Genomic DNA, 25232 nt, shown 5'->3' on the forward strand with positions numbered 1-25232 from the left:
GAACTGTAGTGAATTGGGCTAGAACGCCCGTGAGGTGGTCCCAGAATTTGTCCTGATCTGTGTTGGGGGCATATATGCTACCAAGGAGTATACCCTGGCCATCGAGCACCCCTTCTAAAAGTGCATACCGGCCCTCTCGATCTACCACCCGTCGAAGTTCCCGGAAGGGAGTGCCAGGCCTGACCCAAATTAAAGCGCCGCGCGCAAATGCTGAATAGTGTGTGGCACAGAGGATACCTCGCCATTTGACTTGTAAGCGGGTGAGTTCGGTGGTATTAATATGTGTCTCCTGTAGAAACGCAATATTGGCTGACATGCGCCTAATATATGAATAAACCGAGTAGCGTTTGCTGGGTGTGTGTAGGCCTCGTACATTCAGTGTAAGGACATTAACGTCTGTGCATGAGACTGCCATACTTAGGGTGTCGTGAGTGGGAGAGGGAACCCCCCGCAGCCCCCGACGGCCGTCGGTGTGCATGTGACATACGTGTTCCTACGCGCCGAGCTTCCACAGTCATAGGGGAGGGACTAAGGGGAGTAACGATAAACAGAACTGTAGGTGGGAAACAGTCCCAATACTGGGGATATCTCACCGGGGGTGGCATATCCAAACTAGTGTCCCACTTGGGGAGAAATACAACGAATAACTGCGGGGGTGGCAGCGTGTGTCGCTGCTGGGCTTGTGCGCGGGTCAGGCTCTTGTAGGAGAAGCGTCTATCGCACGTTAGCGCTTACAAGCAAATGACAAAACAGTCTAGGCTCCTAGACGTCGCGCAACACAACAGAACACCATGAGAAGGATATAACAGTAGGTAGTCCTTTCATCAGGAGGAGGTGCCAGATCAGCTGGCCAGGGTAGCTTCCAAGGCGTGTACCGCTACAAGGGGGGAGGAGATCGGTCCGATCCCCGACATTGTTCCATCACTGTCCCGGTCCTTCTCAGGGGTGAACAGGTGCGGTTGGCCTTCCAGGTCTGATGTCGTGGGCGACGTATGTAGGCCGGTCACCGCTTTCAAGGCGTCTCGTCGTTCTTGCGTGATTTGTGCGAGGTCGGGTGAGCCCTTGGGGGGTGACTCCCGGTCTCTGGGGCGGCCCGATCGAGCACGGCTCGCACCTCGCCGTCTGGAACGCCGGAAGTCGTTATTGCGTGCTCTCTGGGGTCCAGGATTAGGGATGATTGGGCAGTGAAACTCAGTCCAATCCTGCGCTTCCTCCGCCGTATTGAAGAAGAGGGCTTTCCCTTTGTGCAGCACTTTCAGGCGGGCCGGGAACAGCAGGGAGTACTGAAGGTCGTTGGCGCGAAGGCGTCTCTTGACATCGAGGTAGGTGGAGCGCTGATGCTGTACTTCTCGGGCGTAGTCCGGGAACACCATAACATGCTGGTCCTCCACCTGTAGGGGACCCACTGTCCGGGCCGCACGGAGCACCGCGTCGCGGTCTCGGAAGTGCAAAAATTTAGCCAGCATGGGTCGTGGAGGGAGGCCTGGTTTAGGTGCTCGGGCCGGGACCCTGTGGGCTCTTTCAATGGAGAAGTACGCCGTCCTGTCTGCCTCCGGCGTGAAAGATTTGGTCCAGGATTCCATGTACGTCAGAGGGTCCGAGTTCTCAATCCCTTCCGGTAGACCTAGGACGCGAATGTTACATCTCCTTGAGCGTCCTTCTAAGTCCACTGTACGTTCCTCGAGGGCCGCCACACGGTGTAGGACCTCCTTCAGTTCCGCTGTCTGTGATTTCACGGTAGGCTGTAGCTCGGTCACGATCCGTTCTCCCTCCTTCACTCTATCTGCCAACTTGCGGTGGTCGTCGCGGATTAGACTAATGTCCGTCAGAGCTCCCAACCGCTCCTCCATCGATAGGCGGGACAACTCAATTGCCGCCAACACCTGATCTAACTTCGCCGACAGTGTAGGGTCGGTTTGCGACGCATGGGCCTGCGTCCAGGTCCTCGTTTGTGGCATCCTCTCGGGGGCCGTCTCGGGGACCGCCGTGCATTTTGCGGCATTCGTTTTCCCCATGAGTGCTGACAGAAATGGGGGGGGGGGGCCCCGGCTCCTGTGTATATCGCGTTCAGCAGGTCGCCTCCCTTTGGTATGTTCAGACAGATAGGAGCCCAGCATAGGATGAGTACACAGTCTTTTGCGGTCCCGGGGGCGGTTACTGTCCTCCCATTGGGGGGCCCCACTGTTGGTCAGGACGCCCTTAGTAGCTTGCAGCCGCAGGGGGCGACTTTTCGGGTGCTAGGAGATGGGCAGTAGAAGGGCACTGCCACCACAGTCCAGAGGCCCCTCGGAGATTAGGCGCCCCCGTTAGGGCCGGATCCAATGCTCCCTCCTCTCCGGCGTGCAGCTCCGCCCTCCAGGTAACTCCGGGGGCCAAGGAACAGACGACCCGGGCCCAGGGAAGGTCTTAGGCTGATGAGTGTCTACGGCGTGGCGTGCCACCGCCTCAGGGCCAGTAGAGCTCTGTGCCCCCAGTGTGGTTCTCACAGCAATCACGGTGCCACAACACCCATGGGCGCCATTATAGAGTCAGGCACCTGGGTCCACCAGGACACATGAGGATTTAGGCGTGTTCCAGCTCCCCCTCCCGAGCAGGGGCCAATATGGACCGCGACTGGACCCCAGAGGGGGCAGGGGGGCCGCCGGATCACCGGCACCGCGGCTCGCGAGGGAAGGGGGAGGGGGGCGTACACCTACCGCCCTCAGGAGGGATCGTGGTCGTTCGGAGGGTCTAGCGCCACACAGTTGGGATCTCCGTTGGTGCTCCGCGGTCCGCGGCGGTGAGCTGGAAAGATCAGGCTCCGGGACACGAAGAGGCGCCGGCGCTATGGTACTGCGTTAGTGCGGCCGCCATCTTGAGTGTCGAGATGATGTAGACAATAGCACCGGACCAAAAGTCTGAGGTCCAGCTGCCGCGCTTCCCACCGGGCACCGGAGCCGGCAACAGTCCTTTCCCGCGACGGTCGCCGCTTCAGGGACAGATCCTCAGAGGCGCTCCCGTTAGGCAAAGGGAGTCGCGCCCGCCATCTTGTGCGCTCGGCGTTCAGCTCCGGGCGCGGAGAGGGACGGATCGGTGGTTGTCGTCCGTCTGCAGTTCCCCAGACGAAGGCAAAAGACGCCTCACTGCAGGTGAGTCGTTTAGGAGTAGGTATGGGAAGGCTGAGGCTCCCGGCGATCATGGGAAATGGGCAAGATGCTAGCCCGATCGCGGAGCCTCAGCAGGACACAGCCGCCATCGTGGCTTGCCAAGCCACGCCCCCCCTGAAATGTACCTCATGCGAAACTTATTACTGTTATAAATGTTGCTACTGTACTTCTTGCAATATTTAAGATGTAAAAGAAGTAAACCAAACAATAAAAACATTTGTTAAAAAAAAAAGAAATATGCAGGTATCGATCTGTTTCCTCCTCTAGCCACCCAACACTCTCGTAGCTCAGCAGCTGAACCAGACATGCCATGTAACCCCACTACTGTTATCCTCACTAATGTTCCTTAACACAGGTCATAGCACTCACCTCACCCTATTCTACAGCTCTTGCATTTGCTTCTTCTTCCGTTTAGGCAGCTTATGCTGTAATGCTCAAGATTTAACATGTGCATATTGTGCAGTCCTCCATCGGCTGCAGATCACCTGCACAAACTGAGTTTCATGTTTGAGGAATAGTCACCTGGTGCATGCATGTATTCTGTGTGATACTGTCAGAACCTAGACCATGTGGAAAGGTGGAACAGTCGAGCTGGAAAGCAAATGAAGGGAGCAGCAGTCCCGGAAAAAGATATCGGATACCATCACCAGTAAGAAGAACCAGAAGATGAGGACGAGATTTCTGCCGCCAAATTGAGTACCTCTGAGGTTGGTAGGCTTTTTAATGCAGGAATCGTTCTTTTTCGTGGGAACGTAATGTTCACTGGCCCTAGGCAAGTGTGCTAGTGTTTTTTGGCTAAGGTGAAAGTACCTGGTCACAAGGGTAGTTTTCTTTTATAGCAGAGATCTTTCAATATAGAGTTGTTTCGACTCGCTCCTGGCATTCTCCTCTCAAAAGTTGCGGTCTCAGTGGTAGTAATGTCAGACTTACCTTATCCATCAGACCAGAGACGTCTGAGCAGAAGTTTCTAAACCACTCCCACCTCTCCTCAATCAAGAGCGCAGACTTTGCCTTTGGAAAGACGCATTACTTTCTGAAATGCAAGGGAATATACAGGTAGCACTTTGAGAAAAATTCAGATTTGAATATTTACAAAAAGTGAATTATTTGTTTCATTATACGTATTTGGAAAAGTAGGTAAACTAATACAGAAATAAACCCATTTTTTTAATTTAAAGACAATCAAATTAGTTGACACTATTCCGAAAATCATATTGATAAAAACACGAGTGCTCCAGAAGTGTTAGAGAATCCTTCCATATTAGGCGTTATGTTTCTGTTCATCTGTACAGGCAGCGTCTAAAGTCTACATGTGAATGGATTATCCACCATTAAGCCCTTCAACTCTATTTCTGATGCATGGTGTCACCTGATCTATAGATGACTTTACCACCAACTTGATTACCAGATGTAACCATTCCGTTTCCAGATGGAAAAGGATCCTGGATCACTGGTGATGGTGTGGCAAAAAGCATGCACCCATTTTCCTACGTTCCTTTCCTGCAAGTTCTCCGATGTGAGGGTGCTCTACCACTCTCCACAACTGCTCAACTTCAGTACTTAGTTCCTCAGGAACCAGCCTGTATGTACTCACTTTGGCTTCACTGCAGCGAACCTTGATACAATGAAAATGGGTAAGATATCCTTCAACAGCGCAGAGGGTGAGATTTAGCAGAAGTGAACAATCTAACCGGCGTTGCTCTGTAATGGGCAGAGAGTTAAGTGAAAGTAAGGAGATCTGTATTTGCTTTTACAAGTAGTTTGTCCCTTCCATCATTTATCCAAAATCTTTGTAATCACCCAACTTTATTCAGTAGCATTATTCCTACTTCTACCATGAATCTCTCTTCTTCATCTATAATTCACTCATATTAAAGAAAAAGGCTGTTTCAGAGAGTAACCGATTTTTTGTTATTATTTCTCTGTAATTCACGGAAGGAAAGTATAACAAAGTAAGTATAGTTTATGGTCTGATAGATACTTCTTATCTCAAATGTTTTTATTAAAAAATAAGTTTCACATCAGAAGTTACATACAGTACATTGTGGTCTGATAGATACTTCTAACCACAGAGTATTTGCTTTAGAATATTTCCTAGGTGTCAGCATGGATCCTGAAACTTTTCATAAGTGCTCCCACGAGCCGCTAGGTGGAGGTTTGCGACTGCTCATAGGATGCATTCCACCCCAGAAGTGATGCAAAGGAGACGCATATAATTGCCTCCCCTGCATGGTGATGTCAATTCCTTTCTGTTCACTTTTTTAAGCATAGATCCGGAGCTTCCCTCCCACTGTTGTCGGTCTTTCCAGGTCTTCCAAAACAAAATTCAGTGTTCAAGGGAACATTGTTCCCTTTTAAAACTACAGGCTGAAAACTATGCCATAACTACTGAAAAAGAGATTTTGGCAATGTATTCCTACAAGGTGTCTCTTTGGTATCATGCAGTGTTTTTTGTCGTATGCTCTTGTTCTTATTCCTTGCAAAAAACACAGTTGATGGACAGAATGTAGAACAATGTCATACATTCACCCCAGTACAAGGATCTGGGCCTAAATCCATCGTTTTTTTGCAGTCCACACCACCCTGGGTTAGACACTGGCTATATGCAAATCAGCTCTGACCCTGTGCCTCATGGGAACAGTCCAGTCCGAACTACCAAGCCATGTCTTTCCCAGACCGGAATCAAGCATCCAAGGACCGGTTTCTGGCTATCAGCCTTCATCAGCCTGGATAGCTTGACTCCAGTGGTGTGGAGAGCCTGGGACTCCCGTCTGAGCATACCCAGCCCACTCGGGGTGAAAATTGCAAAAAACACAGTTGATGGACAGAATGTAGAACAATGTCATACATTCACCCCAGTACAAGGATCGGGGCCTAAATCCATCGTTTTTTTGCACTCCACACCACCCTGGGTTAGACACTGGCTATATGCAAATCAGCTCTGACCCTGTGCCTCATGGGAACAGTCCAGTCCGAACTACCAAGCCATGTCTTTCCCAGACCGGAATCAAGCATCCAAGGACCGGTTTCTGGATATCAGCCTTCATCATCCTGGATAGCTTGACTCCAGTGGTGTGGAGAGCCTGGGACTCACGTCTGAGCATACCCAGCCCACTCAGGGGGGAAATTGCAAAAAACACAGTTGATGGACAGAATGTAGAACAATGTCATACATTCACCCCAGTACAAGGATCTGGGCCTAAATCCATCGTTTGTTTGCACTCCACACCACCCTGGGTTAGACACTGGCTATATGCAAATCAGCTCTGACCCTGTGCCTCATGGGAACAGTCCAGTCCGAACTACCAAGCCATGGCTTTCCCAGACCGCAATCAAGCATCCAAGGACCGGTTTCTGGCTATCAGCCTTCATCAGCCTGGATAGCTTGACTCCAGTGATGTGGGGAGCCTGGAACTCACATCTGAGCATACCCAGCCCACTCGGGGTGAAAATTGCAAAAAACACAGTTGATGGACAGAATGTAGAACAATGTCATACATTCACCCCAGTACAAGGATCTGGGCCTAAATCCATCGTTTTTTTGCACTCCACACCACCCTGGGTTAGACACTGGCTATATGCAAATCAGCTCTGACCCTGTGCCTCATGGGAACAGTCCAGTCCGAACTACCAAGCCATGTCTTTCCCAGACCGGAATCAAGCATCCAAGGACCGGTTTCTGGCTATCAGCCTTCATCAGCCTGGATAGCTTGACTCCAGTGGTGTGGAGAGCCTGGGACTCACGTCTGAGCATACCCAGCCCACTCGGGGTGAAAATTGCAAAAAACACAGTTGATGGACAGAATGTAGAACAATGTCATACATTCACCCCAGTACAAGGATCTGGGCCTAAATCCATCGTTTTTTTGCACTCCACACCACCCTGGGTTAGACACTGGCTATATGCAAATCAGCTCTGACCCTGTGCCTCATGGGAACAGTCCAGTCCGAACTACCAAGCCATGTCTTTCCCAGACCGGAATCAAGCATCCAAGGACCGGTTTCTGGCTATCAGCCTTCATCAGCCTGGATAGCTTGACTCCAGTGGTGTGGAGAGCCTGGGACTCACCTCTGAGCATACCCAGCCCACTCGGGGTGAAAATTGCAAAAAACACAGTTGATGGACAGAATGTAGAACAATGTCATACATTCACCCCAGTACAAGGATCTGGGCCTAAATCCATCGTTTTTTTGCACTCCACACCACCCTGGGTTAGACACTGGCTATATGCAAATCAGCTCTGACCCTGTGCCTCATGGGAACAGTCCAGTCCGAACTACCAAGCCATGTCTTTCCCAGACCTGAATCAAGCATCCTTGGACCGGTTTCTGGCTATCAGCCTTCATCAGCCTGGATAGCTTGACTCCAGTGGTGTGGAGAGCCTGGGAATCACGTCTGAGCATACCCAGCCCACTCGGGGTGAAAATTGCAAAAAACACAGTTGATGGACAGAATGTAGAACAATGTCATACATTCACCCAGTACAAGGATCTGGGCCTAAATCCATCGTTTTTTTGCACTCCACACCACCCTGGGTTAGACACTGGCTATATGCAAATCAGCTCTGACCCTGTGCCTCATGGTAACAGTCCAGTCCGAACTACCAAGCCATGTCTTTCCCAGACCGGAATCAAGCATCCAAGGACCGGTTTCTGGCTATCAGCCTTCATCAGCCTGGATAGCTTGACTCCAGTGGTGTGGAGAGCCTGGGACGCACGTCTGAGCATACCCAGCCCACTCGGGGTGAAAATTGCAAAAAACACAGTTGATGGACAGAATGTAGAACAATGTCATACATTCACCCCAGTACAAGGATCTGGGCCTAAATCCATCGTTTTTTGGCACTCCACACCACCCTGGGTTAGACACTGCCTTGTTCTTATTCCTAGCACATGGTAGCCAGAATAAAATAATTGGGTAAGTCCTGTAGCTAGTTTTAACATCACATCAGTTTTTGCACTGCACCCCTCACTATGCCAGGTTAACTCACATTAGGTTTTGGTAATAACCCTGCTGACAAAAACATCCCTGAGCTCCACCCTTGCAGCGAGGGGGTTGTAACCTGCATCATGACTAGACTTCCTGATGCTAGGAGGATTCCCAATGATGAAGCATGCCACCTCTGGTGTGTGAGGGAAACGGTCCTTTAAAGGTATGCCTACTTTATAGCCAGTCAATTTGTATAGACCAGAAGGTGTTTTGTGTTACTGTAATTGGGGAGTGTACCCTCGCTGGTCTTTAAATGTCCTCTGGGCGTCTTTGTGTGTATACGTTGATCCCAATGCACCTGAGTTAGCATTAAGAGAACTGACCAGGGGGTCTCATCTTTATGTAAATATTGATTGTCCTGAAGATTGTCTTAAGGAGTCAACAAGTACAAGACCGAAACGTCAACTAAAATGTCCATATCTTTTACATCTTGATTGAATTTTGATAATAACATTCCTTTTGTTGTATTACAGGAGTCGTTGATTATGATTTATGTTGGATTGGACTTGAGTTCAGATGGATTAATGAAGTGATTGATTTAATTCCTGTTCATTTGAAATATTTTGTATAATCAATTTTAAATATTGAACTATACCCTTTTCAAAAAATACATAAAATAACTAGTTTTTCATAAAACCAATTTCCCGTGTAGTAATTTCTTTCATTTTGATTTATTTCTTTGTCTTCAATAGTGAGACTCAAATAATAAGCAAACAGATACCAATTGGGTTGGATAGGCTATTAGATGTGAATAATATATGTGTCTATAATCTGTGATTGATTCTTACAAAACAAATTCCCTTGCTGGCACATTTTTTATTATCGATTACCAACCCGAGCCCTCAAGGGTATATTAGGTAACCCACTGTCCTTTACTCCTACTACTACTACTCCTTTCTATGTAGGCAATTCATCAAGCTTCAAGCATACTTTGACCCGCCTCACCCCTCGAAGGGGGAGAAAAATCTCTATAAGTTGGACCCCAAAGAGCTTGAAGCTTTTACAATGATCGGACCTAGGACCATCTGGTGGACAATCAGTTTTTTGTGGGGTTCTCTGGAACAAGGAAAGAAAATTATGTACAGAAAAACACACTGCCACACTTAAGAGCTGCTTAGTATTGGCCACAAAACAGCATTCAGGTAGTCTGAGCCCATTCTACCAGGGCCAAAGTTGCCACCACTCTAAGAAGACAGTAGTTTCTGTTCTTCCGCTATGGAAATTGGACTACTGCAATGGTCTTTAGCTTTACATACAGAAGCAATATTTGAAAAAAACTGCAAGTACTTCAGAACGTACTTCAGAGACTGCTTACCAAAATCCTTACATTTTACTCAGCCAGACAAGCTTGTCAAAGTCTACACTGGCTCCCATTAGACAACGCCCTAAATTGAAAGCCTTGTGCATTGCCTATAAAGCTCTACAAGGAGACGGATCAGCCTTCCCAAAAGACTGTTTTAAAAACTACCAGCCACCTAGATACCCGCACTCACCTGGTGCAAATATTCTGGTTATCCCTAGTATATATAAAGCCAATTAGGGAGGCAGAAGTTTTGTATTGGGCTCAGTCAAAGTGTCATACTAACTGCCCCTTAATATCAGAACCATGCCTAGCTTATCAGCTTTTAGAAAGGCACTCAAAAATGGCTCTTTGTCTAATCTTTATGTTGATCCTTGCTTATACTTTCAGAGCTAGCACCTTGACACATCCGGGTATTTGTGTGCTTAACAATTTTTTTAACCTAGCATAACCCTGATTGCACTCAGAGTGTCTGTCCTTGTCATCTGTTAGGCTGTGACGTGGGCGTTGTAAATGCATTCACAACACACTATCACTTTTACAGCTAGATCTGACGGGAAAGGCCTTTTGTTAATTCGGTGACACAAGATTTTCTGGTCTGAGCCCAAGCTACGGACCCTCCACCTTCAGGAGGTACTGCTTCGTATCTATTCTGAAAGGTGAGGAATCTGCAGTTAGAATTATCCATCAGAAGACCAGGTTACTTACCTGAGATAAGTCTTGTTTTGGTAGATACTCTATCTAACAGCAGACTCCCTTACTTTCCCCCCCCCCCCCACATATGCATTCTGTAGAGTGGTGTCTTTTTACCAACTTAAACCTACTCCAATGAGAGATCTTTATTCTGGTACTGACAGTTATTTTGTGTTCTGTGTCCGTAGGCACAGAAACAGTCAAGCAAGAAAGTGACATCAGCACATAGGGGTGCTGCTTATAGATGCGGCAACACTCTCTCACTTCCGGGGTGGAACAAAGCCTACATGGAGATGCATAGCGCCACCTAGTTAAGCACATGAGCACTGCACCTGAAGAGTATTGTGAAAGTAAGGAATCTGCAGTTTAACCCGTTGCGTGCTCATGATGAGCTCAGCTCGTCTTGATGCATGGTCGCGCTGTGCTCATGACGAGCTGAGCGGTGCGCGCACCCCCCGCCCCCCAGCACAGCGGGGTAATTAGCCCCGCAGGGGAGGGGTTAAGTATCCACCAGAAAGAGTGTTACCAAAGGTAAGTTTTATGATCATCAGTGACTTGAAATGCAACCAACACTGTTGCTTGTTTTTTTCAGAGTACAATCAATTTCACTGGGGCAGGGTCAAGGCCCTATTGCTGAAAAGTTGATTAAAGATGCCCTGAAATCTGGAAATTGGGTGTTTCTGCAAAACTGTCACTTAGCAGTATCGTGGATGTTGCCTATGGAGGAACTCATAAAGACATTTACGGAGCCAAGTATGTATTGCAGTATTAATTTTAAACTGAAGCTTTATGTCACAAACATACCACCACAGGCTGTAATAAAACACTAAAATGTAATGTTGTGTAATAAGATAGAATTCCAGCGTATGTTTGACTTATCCTCGTTATATACCGTGTGATTGTGTGGTGCTTTATCATGGTTTGGTCAGTTGTTTATATTATGATTTGTAGTTTGGAATATACCTCTAAGTTTTGTGGTACAATTTGTATGATTTAAGGCACCTTGTTTAAGACACTAAATATATCAAATAAAGTATAAGTAGGAAAAACACTGAAAAACCTGCTCTACATGAGCTGCCATTTGCTGAACAGGTACACTGACATTCACCATTTAGCTGCTTGTAACTCAACTCAAAGGGTTTCCGGGTAGAGACTAGAGACCCTCCTTTAGAAACATACCAGGAGGGAGAGGAGTTTAAACATTTTCCGTTTTAGGTACGCTGTGCGTCCCTGTCCTCGGGGTAAGAATACATGTGATGGTGTGAGGAAATAGCGGGCCTGAAATTATATTCTTCTTAGCAAGGAAATCCTCCTTCTCCTATTACGAGCCTGTCTCAGCACATGGAAACAATTGCTAGTGCTGATGGAGCAACTCTGTCAACAGGGATATGATCTTCAGACGATGCCGTGAGGTGTCTGCAGCCGCTGTTGGCACTTAGCAGAAATGACATCTCGTTATGGGCGGCCGAGAAGGCAGTTTCAGTAGTGTAGCGCTCTAGTGCTCCGAGGGTCTCCCCTGAGCCCCGGAAGCACTACCACACAATGTAACACTTTCTGGCCAGGCGTGGCCAGAAAGAGATAAATAAACGGACTGAAGTGGCACGGCACTTCCTGTCCAGACCAGCACTCTGTGTGTGCGTGTCCCTCTGTGCATGCTTGCGGCGTGCACGTGTAGTGACCCCTAGGCCTCGGTGGTCAGCAGTCCCCACACTGGCGACGATGGTGGGATCTGCCCAAATCCACGAGCGGACCAGCTGACGGAGGCGCCGGAGACGCCGAGCTCCGGATCGGCCTAGACCCCACAGGCCCAGCAACGGAGGCCAACACGAGGGACCCAGAAGCAAGAAACGAAAGAGATCGCCTACCGGTAAGCAGCGTATGCAAGAAGCTGCGTGAGGGACCGGTACCGGCGACGCTCTGAAGCGGAGCAGGAAGCGCCGGAGGAAGGCCCAGCCAGCAGACCGAGCAGTGCGCGCATGCGCAGAAGAGAGAGGCCGACGCAGGCTTCAGGCCCTCACCGCGTGAGCACGCGAGTGAGAGAGGAACGGCGCGCAGGCCCAGCAACACCAGACGCCAGGGAGACAGAGGCAATAACAAAGCGTGCACCCAGCAACAAGCACCTGGCAATACAAAAAAATAAATAAAAGGGGACACAAGGCAATCCAACAGTCCAAACAAGCATAAGGCAATACAACTAAGCGCAAGGCAAGTTGAACCAGCACCAGAAGAGCGGGTAGAGCATAACCCATGCAAACATGTCTCAAGACCAAGGAGGGGCCACCGGAGGTGCCCAACAGGTAGCAGCGCCCCCCGCAGCTCAGGCTCCAACACCCTCCACACATGCACAGTTACAAGCACTACCGCCTTTCAGCGAACTGATTGACCCCGGGACAGTGGCACCCCGATGGGCAGTGTGGCTAGGGCAACTCAACAATTACTTCACAGCCACCCGAGAGAAAGACAATGAAGTAAAGCGTTCTCTACTGCTCCACTTCAGAGGCACAGAACTGTACAAGCTATTCAGACACCTCCCCAACACAGGTGCCGCCAATGACTTTGATGCTGCTGTTAACGCGCTTAACGCCCATTTCGACCCCCAACTGAATCCCCACTACGAGAGGTTCAAATTCCGACAAGCCAAACAACGGGAAGGGGAGACAATGGACGCGTTTCACGCGCGACTAAGGGACCTGATAAGCACGTGCACTGAGGACGACGAAAAGAAAGAAGTCACAGCACAACTCATCCAGGGCTGTCGCAACAAACACCTTCGAACATTAATCCTGAGCCAGCCGCGGATATCCCTCGACGAGATCTTGATCCTCGCACGGTCCCATGAGCTATCTGACGCCCGCGCCACCGCGATGGAGGCGGCCCTCAATCCACACCATGAAACAGGAACGGTGATCAAGACAGAACGGGTGGATGCAGTGCGCGTATCAAACCGAGGAAGCAGAGGTCGAGGACCGACGCGAACACGGCGCCAGACACCGTGTGGCTACTGCGGCAGGGAAGAACACACCCAAGATGGCTGCCCAGCACGAGGGAAGACATGCTCCAAGTGCGGTATCCCCAACCACTTCGCCAGCGTGTGCAGAGGAGGATCTCGAGGACGGAACGCTTCGGGAAGAAAGTCAGCCGCTGGAGCGGTCAAACAACTGTCGCTAGATGAGCCCACAACATCACGCTCAACTAGGTCACACAGAACACAGCAGCCACAGTACGATGACTCGTCTACAGACGACGAAGACGAGTGCTATTTCGTATCATTTGTTAGTGAGCTGAAGAAAAGCCGACGGCCGCAACCCAAGTGCCAAATACACTAGACCGTCCATGGAAAACGGCGCCGGGAAACTCAAGAGGGAGTTCCTGATAGAGAAGGTGCACCCGCCTTGCCTCTTATTAAACAGTGTTGCGACTACTGTGCAACCTGTTTTCTCTCCTCCCGGTTGAAACGACTTGAAATTGATTAAGAGACTCATCAAGTCTACGAAGTCTCCTCTAAGAAGACTTTTTGCGGTGATACTCAGGAAACATGACCACATATTACGGCTAAACTAATGAGTTTATGCCCCTCACCCTTGAGGCCCTGAAGATTCGCAGACTGTTTCCCTGCGATGAAACACGTGTTGGCCCATATGTAGGAACAATAAACCGAATCAACACAACAACCACGGAACGCATTGACACCTCATTTTTTGTCAACCTGTTCATTGAATACTGACAGTATTTACTGTTCTTAGTGGTGCTCCATATGTTTGTTTGATTGACAATACCAAAAACCGTAAAACCGTATATACCATATACCCACTTGTATAGTGCAGGGGCATTGCTGTGTTTTTATGATTTGTATGGGTCAATATTGGTCCATCCCCGAACGGTTGTGAGGATTTACCGTTCGCCTCATTGCCTATACCCACTACTTATAACTGTCCACACTTACTTCACGGACACTCTGGTTGTGCGCCTGGTAATTCTGGATATATCTAAATAACCTCATAGCTGCATATCACTCAAGTGCCAAATACAGATCCACGGATCACCAGCAATCGGAGTCATCGACACCGGAGCCACGGTGAATGTAATGGGCATTCAACATTACAAAGCACTAAAACCGAAACCCACACTTGTTCCCTCCAAAGCCAGGATCTTCACCTATGGCAGTCAGGATCCTCTCCCACTGCGGGGCAAGATGGTAGTACAGGTCCGAGCAGATGACCAGGAAGTCACGACCACGTTCCATGTGATCGACAAAGAGGCAGACCTGTTGGTAGGGAGCAACACGGCGGAGGACCTAGGCCTCATTGCCTTCGCAAACGCAGTACGAGCGCTGCAGGTAGAAGACATCCTACTCATGTTCCCCAAGCTGTTCACAGGCCTTGGAACTATCAAGCACCCACCTATCAAGCTACACATAGACCCTGCTGTACAACCGATTGCACTCCGACACCGAAGAGTGCCATTCCACCTACGTGCCGCAGTCAAGCAAGAACTGAACCTGCTGGAATCACAAGGAGTGATCGAAAAGGTGTCCGGACCGACGCCATGGGTGTCCCCCATGGTCATAGCCGAGAAACCGAAACAACCGGGAAAAATCCGAATTTGCATTGACATGAGGATCCCAAACAAAGCCATTCGCCGTGAGCGACACCTCACACCTACAGTCGACGACATCCTGACTGACCTAAACGGCGCCCAATGGTTTTCTAAACTGGACCTCAATGCAGGATATCACCAGCTGAGACTAGCCGAAGAAAGCCGATACATAACAACTTTCTCGACACACCTTGGGTTGAGACGCTACAAGAGGTTGAACTTTGGGATCTCTTCTGCAGCTGAGATCTTCCAGAACACGATCAAAGAAATCCTCTCTGGGCTCCAAGGAGTGCTGAACGTCAGCGACGACATTTTAATCCATGCCAAAACAAGCGAAGAACATCACAACAGGCTAAAAGCAACGCTACACAGACTTGCACAGTATGGCGTAACCCTTCACAAGGACAAGTGTCAGTTTTTCAAGAAGTCCATCGAGTTCTTTGGCTATGTGTTCGGGTCGGAAGGAGTCGCTGTTGACCCCCGCAAATCGGTGGCTATCAAGAATGCGCCTGCACCAACCACGGCGTCAGAAGTGCGAAGCTTCCTGGGGATGGCGCAATATTGTGCGAGATTCATCCCCAACTTAGCCACAATTGCAGAACCGCTGAGGAACCTGACGAAGAAGGAGAACGCATGGCGATGGACAGAGACTGAAGCCAAAGCATTCGACCAAATAAAAACAGCGCTGCTAGACAGGACCACGATGGCCTACTTTGACACCTCCAAACCCACCGAAATAGTAGTAGACGCCAGCCCTGTTGGTTTAGGGGCCTTGATATCACAAGAAACCGAACCCGGAACATGGTCGCCACTCGCATTTGCAAGCAAAGCACTAACCTCGACTGAATCAAGGTACTCGCAAATCGAGAGAGTGGCCCTGGCAGTGAAGTGGGCATGTGCTCATTTCCACTTATACATCTCTGGACACCCGTTCCGCATGGTAACAGACCACCAGCCGCTGATACCCTTGTTCAAGGGCACCGCTCCTCATCCACCCCCGAGGATAGAACGCTGGGCGATACAAGTGCAACAATACCAAATGGACCTCACCTACCGCCCTGGGGCCAAGAACCCCGCAGACTTTCTATCCAGACATCCGGGCCCAGAGGAATGCCGACAAACAGAACTTGAGAGACCCACCGAAGACTTTGTGGACATGCTGTCGGCTGCCTCATGTCCCCAAGCTCTCACAGCTGACACCATCATACCTGAGTATGTGAACGACGCGGTCGTCCAGCGAGTAGCAGATGCCATACAGTCAGGGTCCTGGGAAAGCTTCCTGCGGAATGTTAGCAGTTGGGGCGAAGAAGATCGAACACGCCTGACACAATTCTGGAGAGTGCGACATGACCTGAGCCGAGCAAGCAATGGTCTCCTCCTCAGAGGCCACCGGGTGATCATCCCCAAGACTCTACAAGAAAGGGCGACTATCCTAGCACACGAAGGACACCAGGGCACCCGCCGGATGAAGGCTAGGATGCGAGAGAAGGTCTGGTTTCCCAACCTTGAAGAAACTGTTGACACCGTGGTACGCCAGTGCCGAGCATGCCAGATAACTAGCTCAGCTGACGCTCCCGCGCCAATAATCACGGAAGAACATGCCCCATCACCATGGTCATGGCTCAGCTTGGACTTTGGGAGCTTCCCAGATGGGAGAGTCACCGTCGTGCTGATTGACAACTATACGAAATACCCGATTGTAGATCTTGCCACCTCCACTAGTTTTGCCAACATCCGCCCACTTTTGAGCAAGTCCTTTGCCATGTTTGGAGTTCCTCTTGTCATCAAGACAGACAATGGACCCCCATTCCAGGGGAGCGAATTCCGGGAGTTCCTGCACAATCTAGGCATCCGACATCACCGAATCACGCCCCAATGGCCTCAAGCCAACGGTGAGGTGGAGCGGTTCATGAGGACAACCAACAAGATCCTGCGAATCGCCACCGCTGAAGGAAAAGACCCAGAAGAAGCTCTTCAATTATTTCTGCGGGAGTACAGAAGCACACCCCACAGCACCACGCAACAATCTCCATGGGCGTTGATGTTCGCCGGACCAAGAAGAGACTTGCTCCCCATGGCCGACAACTGGGCACCAGCAACCTACTCCCCCGGACGCACCCAAGAGAGACGGAAGAGAACGAATGAAAAAGCAAGCCACAAGAGGCGCGCTCAGTCCCGGAATATAAAACCAGGCGAGACTGTGCTAATCCGGACCAGAAGGCCTGGAGGGAAATTCAACACAGCGTTTGAGCCAGAACCGTGGGTCGTCAAAGAAACGCGGGGCACAGCGGTCACAGAACGCCGGGACGGAGAAGAAGTAACTAGGAATGTCTCCTGGTTCAAACAAATACCGGCTACTCGACAGTGCACCCCCGACCAAGTGGAACCAGCGGGAGAGGAAACCGAGACAGGAGCAGGAAGATCCAACGATGCGAACACACTTTTGAACACTACGGACCAGGGCGAAGCAAGTACGCCAGCACCTAGCCCGAGGGCTGAGCAAGTACCAGCCCGAGGCAGATGGAGATATGACCTCTGACCTAATCCAAAGCCGAGCCAGAAGCTGGCTGACTTCAGTTGCTGAATTACCACTGACTATTGTTTTCAAATCCAAGTTTTCAAATCCAAGTTGGGGAGGGATGTAGCGCTCTAGTGCTCCGAGGGTCTCCCCTGAGCCCCGGAAGCACTATCACACAATGTAACACTTTCTGGCCAGGCGTGGCCAGAAAGAGATAAATAAACGGACTGAAGTGGCACGGCACTTCCTGTCCAGACCAGCACTCTGTGTGTGCGTGTCCCTCTGTGCATGCTTGCGGCGCGCACGTGTAGTGACCCCCAGGCCTCGGTGGTCAGCAGTCCCCACAAGTAGTAATTAGACCTGCAAGGCTCTTTTTTTTTATTTCAGTACATTTTTATTGAAATTATATATACACGGTGTATTACATGAGAGGCGGAAGAGACGCCCCGGGGGTGGGGGGGGGAGCGGGGGAGGCACAGAAGTAACAATATCACATAATATAACAATTGACATTTGGCATTTCTGACTGGCTACGCAGCCTGGCTTTGCGTCCTGTTGTTTGTGTCTTCTTTTGGGTTACATCTCGGCTTTCTGCCCCGTCCTTCCCGCCCTCCCTGCATTTGCGGTCGTGCTTTGTATCCCTTCGTGTGGCCGGGAAGATTGTCCCTTTCGCGGCCATTGATTGCAAAAAGTGGGAGGTATAGGGAAAGTTTAGTTTGGTTGTGGTACTGGAGGGCATGTGTAACTTTTTTCTCAAAAACGCCACTGGCTTTAAAAACCAGCATTTGCAATGCAATAGGTCTCGCATTACTGAAAGTTTGAGCTATTGGCATTGCTAATAGTAATGCAACGCCAATAGTCCAAACTTACAGTAATGCGAGACCATATTGCATTGCAAATGCTTGCTTGCAGTGGAGTTATTATTAAAGGAAAAAGTGCACTTTTTCCTGTGGTGTTTATGAAGTGATTTTGTACACTAAATATGGAACAACTGTGTTTGTATTTGTTTTGTGAAGTAGGAGATGTAGCCTAATGGCCCGGTCTGCCGACATTAAAAGTGGAAAATTACTTTTGCCTCAAAATCTCAGATGAGCACCCTTTGATTCTAGACAAGTCAGAATGTTCGTGTGGTTTAAAAACACAGAAGTCAGTTTGTACTGTAAAGCGCTGTAATGCCATTGTGTCCAGTTAGCTCTATAAAAAGCTGCCAAAAAATTACTTGAGCAGAAAAGAGCACCGGTGCACATAATTGAAATGGGGACCCCAATGGCTTTTATGTGAATTGTATCCTTAAAACCCTTAGCAGCTAGCAAGCTGGGGTCCTGGGCACATCACAGCATGTGCCTTGGGTCCTTTAGCTGATGGACTATAGTGCGCACTTCGAATCGGTCTCCAAACGCTATATGAAACACTGGAAATATCCGTTCCAATACAGTCCATACTACTGATATTGGGTTGAAGCCCCTGTTAATCATTTCATGTGACTTGGTTATGACTCTCTGGGAATAAGTGATATTTTAGGTGAGCGCTTGCTAGCATTAAAGTTTTATATTCACCTTAGCCACAATGCTTCTGCTTTGAATAAAACAAGCCTGCAGCCCAGTACTGCTAGATCCTAGTTCACAAGATAAAAAAATACGTAATCATTTGCATAATGGACTGCAGGAAGAAATGCAGAGCGGTGAGGGAGAAAGAGTGAGAAGAGGGAACTGGAACGGAACTAAAGAATGCATGTATGTATAGGGATGCCTTTGTGAATTCCTTTTCTTAAAAGGTCAGTATACGTCCTTGAAGAAATGGAAACTTTAGGGCTCACAGCCTCTTGAACAAGTTTAAACGTCTCTCAGAGAATTGATAAAATATACAAAAAGTGCCGATGGGAAATCATTTGTTTTTAAACGAAGGCTGGATCAAATGTTGAAATTAAAATATGTTCGGAAAGGTAAGGGCGAGAGCAGCATTTGTTATGTTTGCGCGCCGCTGCTGAGGAGAACTGCATTGTTAGCCACCGATGGACTTCCAATGAAAAGCAAAACACGGCCAGGCAGAACTTCTGTTCCCAATCAATCCGCGGGAATCAGAAACCTCACTAGAGCCTTTGATCTCCGATCCCCTTTTAGACACAGAATGGGGGACAGACAGAGCCCAGCCACCTGGACGAATGAAATAGCATGTACGAGACAATTCACTGCCACACAGAAGTCTCACTTATTCCACTGTGAAAACAGGCATGCCTTCCCGCAGGAAATAAAAGATGTTAGTCACCAGCAAAATGCTTCTATGTATTTGTTATAGCGCCTGTAAATAATTCTCCAGGGAGAAGTTAAATATTTAAAAAAGTAAACAAGCAGAAGTGGTGCAAGAGAAAATCGGTTGCCAGCGCGTGCTGAAACCAAAAGGATGGCGCCCATGCATATAGCTGTGTGTTCCTGCCGGACGCTCCCTCGCAGCGGAAATTATTGATTACAAAGCAGATGAGTGCCGGTGGTCCGCTAAGGGAGGAACGCAATAATTACAAGCATTGGAAATGCAATACGCGGGAATGGGTCTGAAGGCGCCCCTGACCGCAAATACATAAAGGCGCTTTGGCATGCTGTGGTGGGAGGCGGGAGGGATCTGAAAGAGTTGCAACAATCATATAAAAGAGTTCTCCTCAGCAACACATTAAACATACAAGCGGACCGAAACAGTAGTTAGACCCTGCTGCTTCCGGACTAAACGGAAGTCAGTATCACATCAACAGCCACTCAAAAGCGAGATAACAACAGCTATGCCAATGTTAAACTAATGACAAGCTGCAACAGAAATTACCCCGCAGTGGGCGGAGTTTCACCCAATTTACTAATTACTTCATGCCTCGGAGAGGCAGTGCAGGCCCTGCCCTACGCGAGACTTAAAAAGAGAGGCTGATACCTTACAGATGGTTAACCTCAAATGATGATAATATATCTAATAAGAAGCATCTACCTTCATATATTAAACATTACAAAGATACACAAAATTATATCTGTAAAAACGATACACAATGCATCCAAAGAGATCGCACAAGATTTTCAACATAGAAAATGTTCTACTCCAAGGGGTTGTCATAGAGGGTAACTAACACCAAAAAGCCTTGCCTACTATTGTAATCTATGAGATTCCATGAAACAATATACCTTACTACGAGCTTTAGCCTACAGTTTTAACAATCCAATAATGCTGGCCTTTTGTGTTTGGCGTATGCTTTTCACCATTAAAAATATAGTCCTACAAGCTTTCACACAGGCTTTTGCAATGATCAATATAGGCCTACAAGCTTTTACTTTTTTTTTTTTTTTTTTTTTTTTTTTTTTATTAGAAATTTTTATTGGTATACAAAAGAAGGTCGTACAAAAATATATATATACAGATATAGGTACACAGACGACGGTCATATATATATCTACTGTTCTCCCTCCACTGGAGAAGAAAAGAGAAGAGAGGGGGGGGGGGGGTGCGCACGTAGTTGTCTTTGATTGTCCTTTATTGGGTCGTCCTCAGGAGCTCATCAAGCGGGTCCCACATGTGCAGCTTGGCTTTGTGTTCTTTCGAGAAGGTGCCTGTGATGTTGTCGGCTCCCCTCAGGAAGGTAATCCAGTTGATCCATGTTTTAAAGCTTGCTTTGGCTGTGTTTTTCCAGTTCGTTAGGATCATTTTGAGGGCTGCTGTGAGAAGTAGGTCTAGGAGTTCTCTTTCTTCTTTACTTTTTAGGTTCGCTGTTAGGTGCTCAGTCGCCAGGCTGACGAAGCTGATCTCCAGATGTGTTTTGAGCATATCGTTCAGGAAAGTGTTGATTTGTGCCCAGAACTTCCTGACTTTCACGCAGGTGAAGATAAGGTGTTCGAGGGTCCCTTCCTCTTTCAGACAGTTCCAGCATTTGTCTGAGTCTGCTATGCCGACCTTGTGGAGTTTGGATGGCGTCCAGTATGCGTTGTGGAGCAGCCAGTATTTTGTTTGCGCTAGTTGTGGGGTGATTTTGTTTGTTGTCGCAGAACTCCACATTATCGCTCGCTCCTTTTCATTTAATTGCCTGCCCAGGCGCATTTCCCATGTGTTGGTTGCTTTTTTGTTCTGCGCCATCTTGGATGGGCTGAGTAGTTTATAGATTTTTGCCGTTTGATGACCTGCTGAGTCGATGAGCTGCAGATACTTGATGATCCCCGGCTCTCCTCCGCATAGGTTAGCCTTTGTTATTGCTGTCTTAATTTTTAGGAAGTTATAGAACTCTTGGTTCGGGAGGTCATGTAGCTGCTGCACGTTCTGGAACGTCAGCGTTTTTTTCTTTGTTTCCAATTGACTGGGCGTGCTGATACCTTCTCCAATCCACGTATCATTGTGCAGTGTCGCCCCTTGGTAGGTCACTTTAGTGTTGAACCAGATGGATTCCCAAGCAGTGCCCTTCAGTTTCTGCGCCATGTGCCTGTCCACTTTCAGCAGGGCATCTCTGGTGTGTTTTAGTATGGCGCTCGTTTTCAGTGGGTGCCGGTTCGCTGTTAGGAGTGCTATTGGCTTGAGTCCTCCTAGGATGTCTTGTTCGACCTCCAGCCATACTGGCCTGTACGTTTGTGAAAGAGGAGTAATAACTATCCTGAGCAAGAAGGCCAACATGACAACACTAGCAGTAGACACTGATGAAGATGGCCGCGTGCTCATAGCAAGCGTCCAGAGAGGAGGCGACACAATCCACATGGTCAATATCTATGGTCCGAACTCGGAAGACAAGCAATTCTGGCTGGGAGTGGACAGCAAGCTATCAGATCTCCCCCAAGAGGACCTCCTGATCACAGCCGGGGATATGAACAAGAGGATGGACCAGGCAACAGACAGACACCCAAACAGACCGAGTCACAACTCCAACAACAACAACAACACCCTGAAAGACTTATGCACCAAACATCAACTGGCAGACCCGTGGAGGCTCCAACACCCGACAGCGCGAGAATACACCTTCTACTCACACCCACATAACTCCTACAGCAGGATCGACTACATACTGATGTCCAACACACACACGCACCTCATAGAAGACACGGAGATAGCCGCAATCACCGTCTCAGACCACGCTCACATAACACTCACTCTAAGTGGGAAACACAATGAGAACCCAACGAGGAGGTGGAGACTGAACGATGACATCCTCCAGAACAGAGAGAACGTCAAAGAAATTGAAGCCACAATCAAAGAGTACCTCGAACACAACGACAATGGCAAGGTAGGGAAAGACACTGTATGGGATGCCCTCAAAGCGACAATAAGGGGGAATTTGATAAACATCAAGGCCAGGATGAACAGAGGGCGGAACAAAAAACTCCGTGAGCTCGAGGAGGAAATAACAGCACTGGAGAGAGGTCACTGTGCTAACATAACGGACAAAAACACGCTCACTTTGCTCACAAAAAAGAAATACGAGCTGAACAAGATCCTAAGCGAAAGAGCGGGCTCCTGGTTGACGAAGTTCAAGTCGGTCAACCTATGTGCAGCAAACAAAGCAGGGAAACAGCTGGCGTCCTACTTAAAGGCAAAACAAAGGCAACACACGATAGCAGCGATAACGGACCGCACGAACAAATCCCAAACAACGAACAAAGGAATACTAGAGGTTTTCAGACAATTTTACCAAGAACTGTACACTGAGGATCAAAACTTGAGCAAAGATGCAGGACGGGACCTACTCAGTCAAACCAATCTGCCGAAGCTGGACGAGGCGGAAAGGGAATCGCTCGAAGCTGATATCTCGGAGGAAGAGATTGGAATTGCCATAAGCCAACTGAAACGGAACAAGGCGCCAGGACCAGATGGTTACTCGGCGACATTCTATAAAACCTTCAGCGAACACATCAAGACACTGATGGCACAAACATACTCCACATGCATCCAGAAAGGGAGGATGACGGAGTCCATGTGCGAGGCCAACATCACCATAATTCCCAAGGAGGGGAAAGACCCACAATATCCCCAGAACTACAGACCAATATCGCTAATAAACGTCGACTGCAAGATCTACGCAAAAGTCTTAGCCAACAGACTAAACAGGATCCTGCCGAACATCATCCACCCCTCACAAGTGGGATATATAAAGAACAGACTGTCGCAGGACAACACAAGGTTACTGTGCCACCTGATCAACCACACAGCAAGCAGCAACGAGCAGGCAGTCATGATAGCGCTGGATGCGGAGAAGGCGTTTGACAGAGTCTCGTGGCCCTTCCTGGGTAACTGTCTGGGAGCGTTTGGCCTAGGCAGGAAGTACACGGCGATGGTCATGGCCCTCTACAACAAACCAAAGGCGAAAATAGTGGTAAACGGGAGCGCATCCGAAACGCTCACGCTGAGCAGAGGAACCAGACAAGGATGCCCCCTCTCCCCCGGACTATTCCTGCTCGCACTAGAGCCCCTGCTAGCCAGAATCAGGGACAACACCGAGATAACAGGCGTAAAGCTCAAGAGAAAGACCGTCAAACTAGCAGCATACGCCGACGACATCCTAATCACAACAGCGAACCCCTCCACGTCGATAAAAGCTCTGATGGCCACAATAGGTGAATACGCAGAAGCCTCAGGCTACAAACTCAATAAGGAGAAATCGGAGTGTAAGCCAATGAATGTCCATACCACAAGAGAAGTCCTAGGCGACTCCGGCCTAGCATGGCAAACGAAACCTCTGAAATACCTAGGGCTCCACTTTGGGAGAGACCTCACGTCAACCCTGCAACACAACGAGGACCTCACGCTGAAGAAGATAAAGGAGAGACTGGAGTTATGGTCACCAAAGTTCATCAGCTGGTGGGGACGCATTGAAACGATCAAAATGATGATAACACCGGTAATAAACTACACGCTATCAATGCTACCACTTCCAATGACAGAGACATTTCACAAAAAATTGGACCAGCTCATAAACATCTTCCTGTGGAAAAACAAGAAGCCAAGGATAAGCCTACAAAAACTAAGACTGTCAAGAGACCTCGGAGGCCTCAACCTGGCGAACTTCAAGACATACCAGACGGCTTGTCTGGCGAGACAGGGTATCGCCTGGGTAGATGCCACACAAACGGCCTACAAGCTTTTACAATACAATTAGGTCTCTTTCTGGAGAAATAAAAACAACCTACAGGCCAGTCCTAATGTTTATGAACAAAAGGCTAAGCATATAGATCTGACCCTTGCCGAGCCACAGGAAAAGAGAAATGTATTTGTATAAGGTCATTTGCTTGAAAGAGCAAGTATGGAATTAGACAGAGACAACTTCTTGATGAGGGAGGAAATCAGAAACCCTCCACTGATCCCATGTTGTTTATCTGGTTGACTTGCAGTCAAAAAGACTTGTAATTACCTCTAAATTTCTCTTTAAATATAACAACGCCCCCAGTGCCACTATGGTGTGTACCCATTACTCACTGATAATCCACACTCTTCCTTGCCCATTCACTCATTACTTTCAGTGTGTTGGGCCTGAGCTATGCTGCCCACTCACACCTTACTTCTGTGTACAGACGTGCTTCACATGTAGTAGCTGTGAGAGAGGTATCAAAAACAGGGAGGCGCTCCTGATGGGAGCACTCTGTATCCTGTATCCAACCTCCCTTGACTACCAAGAGCCCAACAGCCTTCCACAGAAGCTCCCTAAAAGGGAATATTTGAGAAACTGCCCTGTACAGTTTGAGGGTTTCCAAAAAACGAACTTTCAATTGCCCAAATTCAGAAAACATGCACGAGCAAGTACATTTTCTTCACTCGGCCGGCTTGAAGATTTTGATTTTAGAAGTGGGTGATCTCACAGCTGCACCCAGGGACACCATCAAAATACTAGAACCTGGTCCTAGCTGCATGGAGCTGCTTTGTGTTTTCAGATTTTTGCTGCAAGAACCTCTCCTATCCATCAGGGGTAATAGTCTGGGCTTAGGCAACTGGGCTTGCCACATCTATTTATGGGTTCCGGAGTAGGGTGCTACTCGCCGAAAAAGCACT

At 48.6% G+C, this 25232-nt stretch overlaps 1 protein-coding gene across 1 annotated transcript in view; it reads left to right on the plus strand.

Moving 5' to 3' along the window:
- Positions 1-25232, plus strand: part of LOC144818685 (dynein axonemal heavy chain 6-like) — a 1395111-nt gene that overhangs the window by 1024762 nt on the left and 345117 nt on the right. The window contains exon 26 of the mRNA XM_078676337.1: positions 10722-10882. Within this exon, the coding sequence (XP_078532463.1) occupies positions 10722-10882 (161 nt within the window). The remainder of the gene's footprint in view (positions 1-10721; positions 10883-25232) is intronic.

Source organism: Lissotriton helveticus, chromosome 2_1 (assembly GCF_964261635.1).
Source record: "Lissotriton helveticus chromosome 2_1, aLisHel1.1, whole genome shotgun sequence".
In the NCBI taxonomy this organism is placed as follows: domain Eukaryota; kingdom Metazoa; phylum Chordata; class Amphibia; order Caudata; family Salamandridae; genus Lissotriton; species Lissotriton helveticus.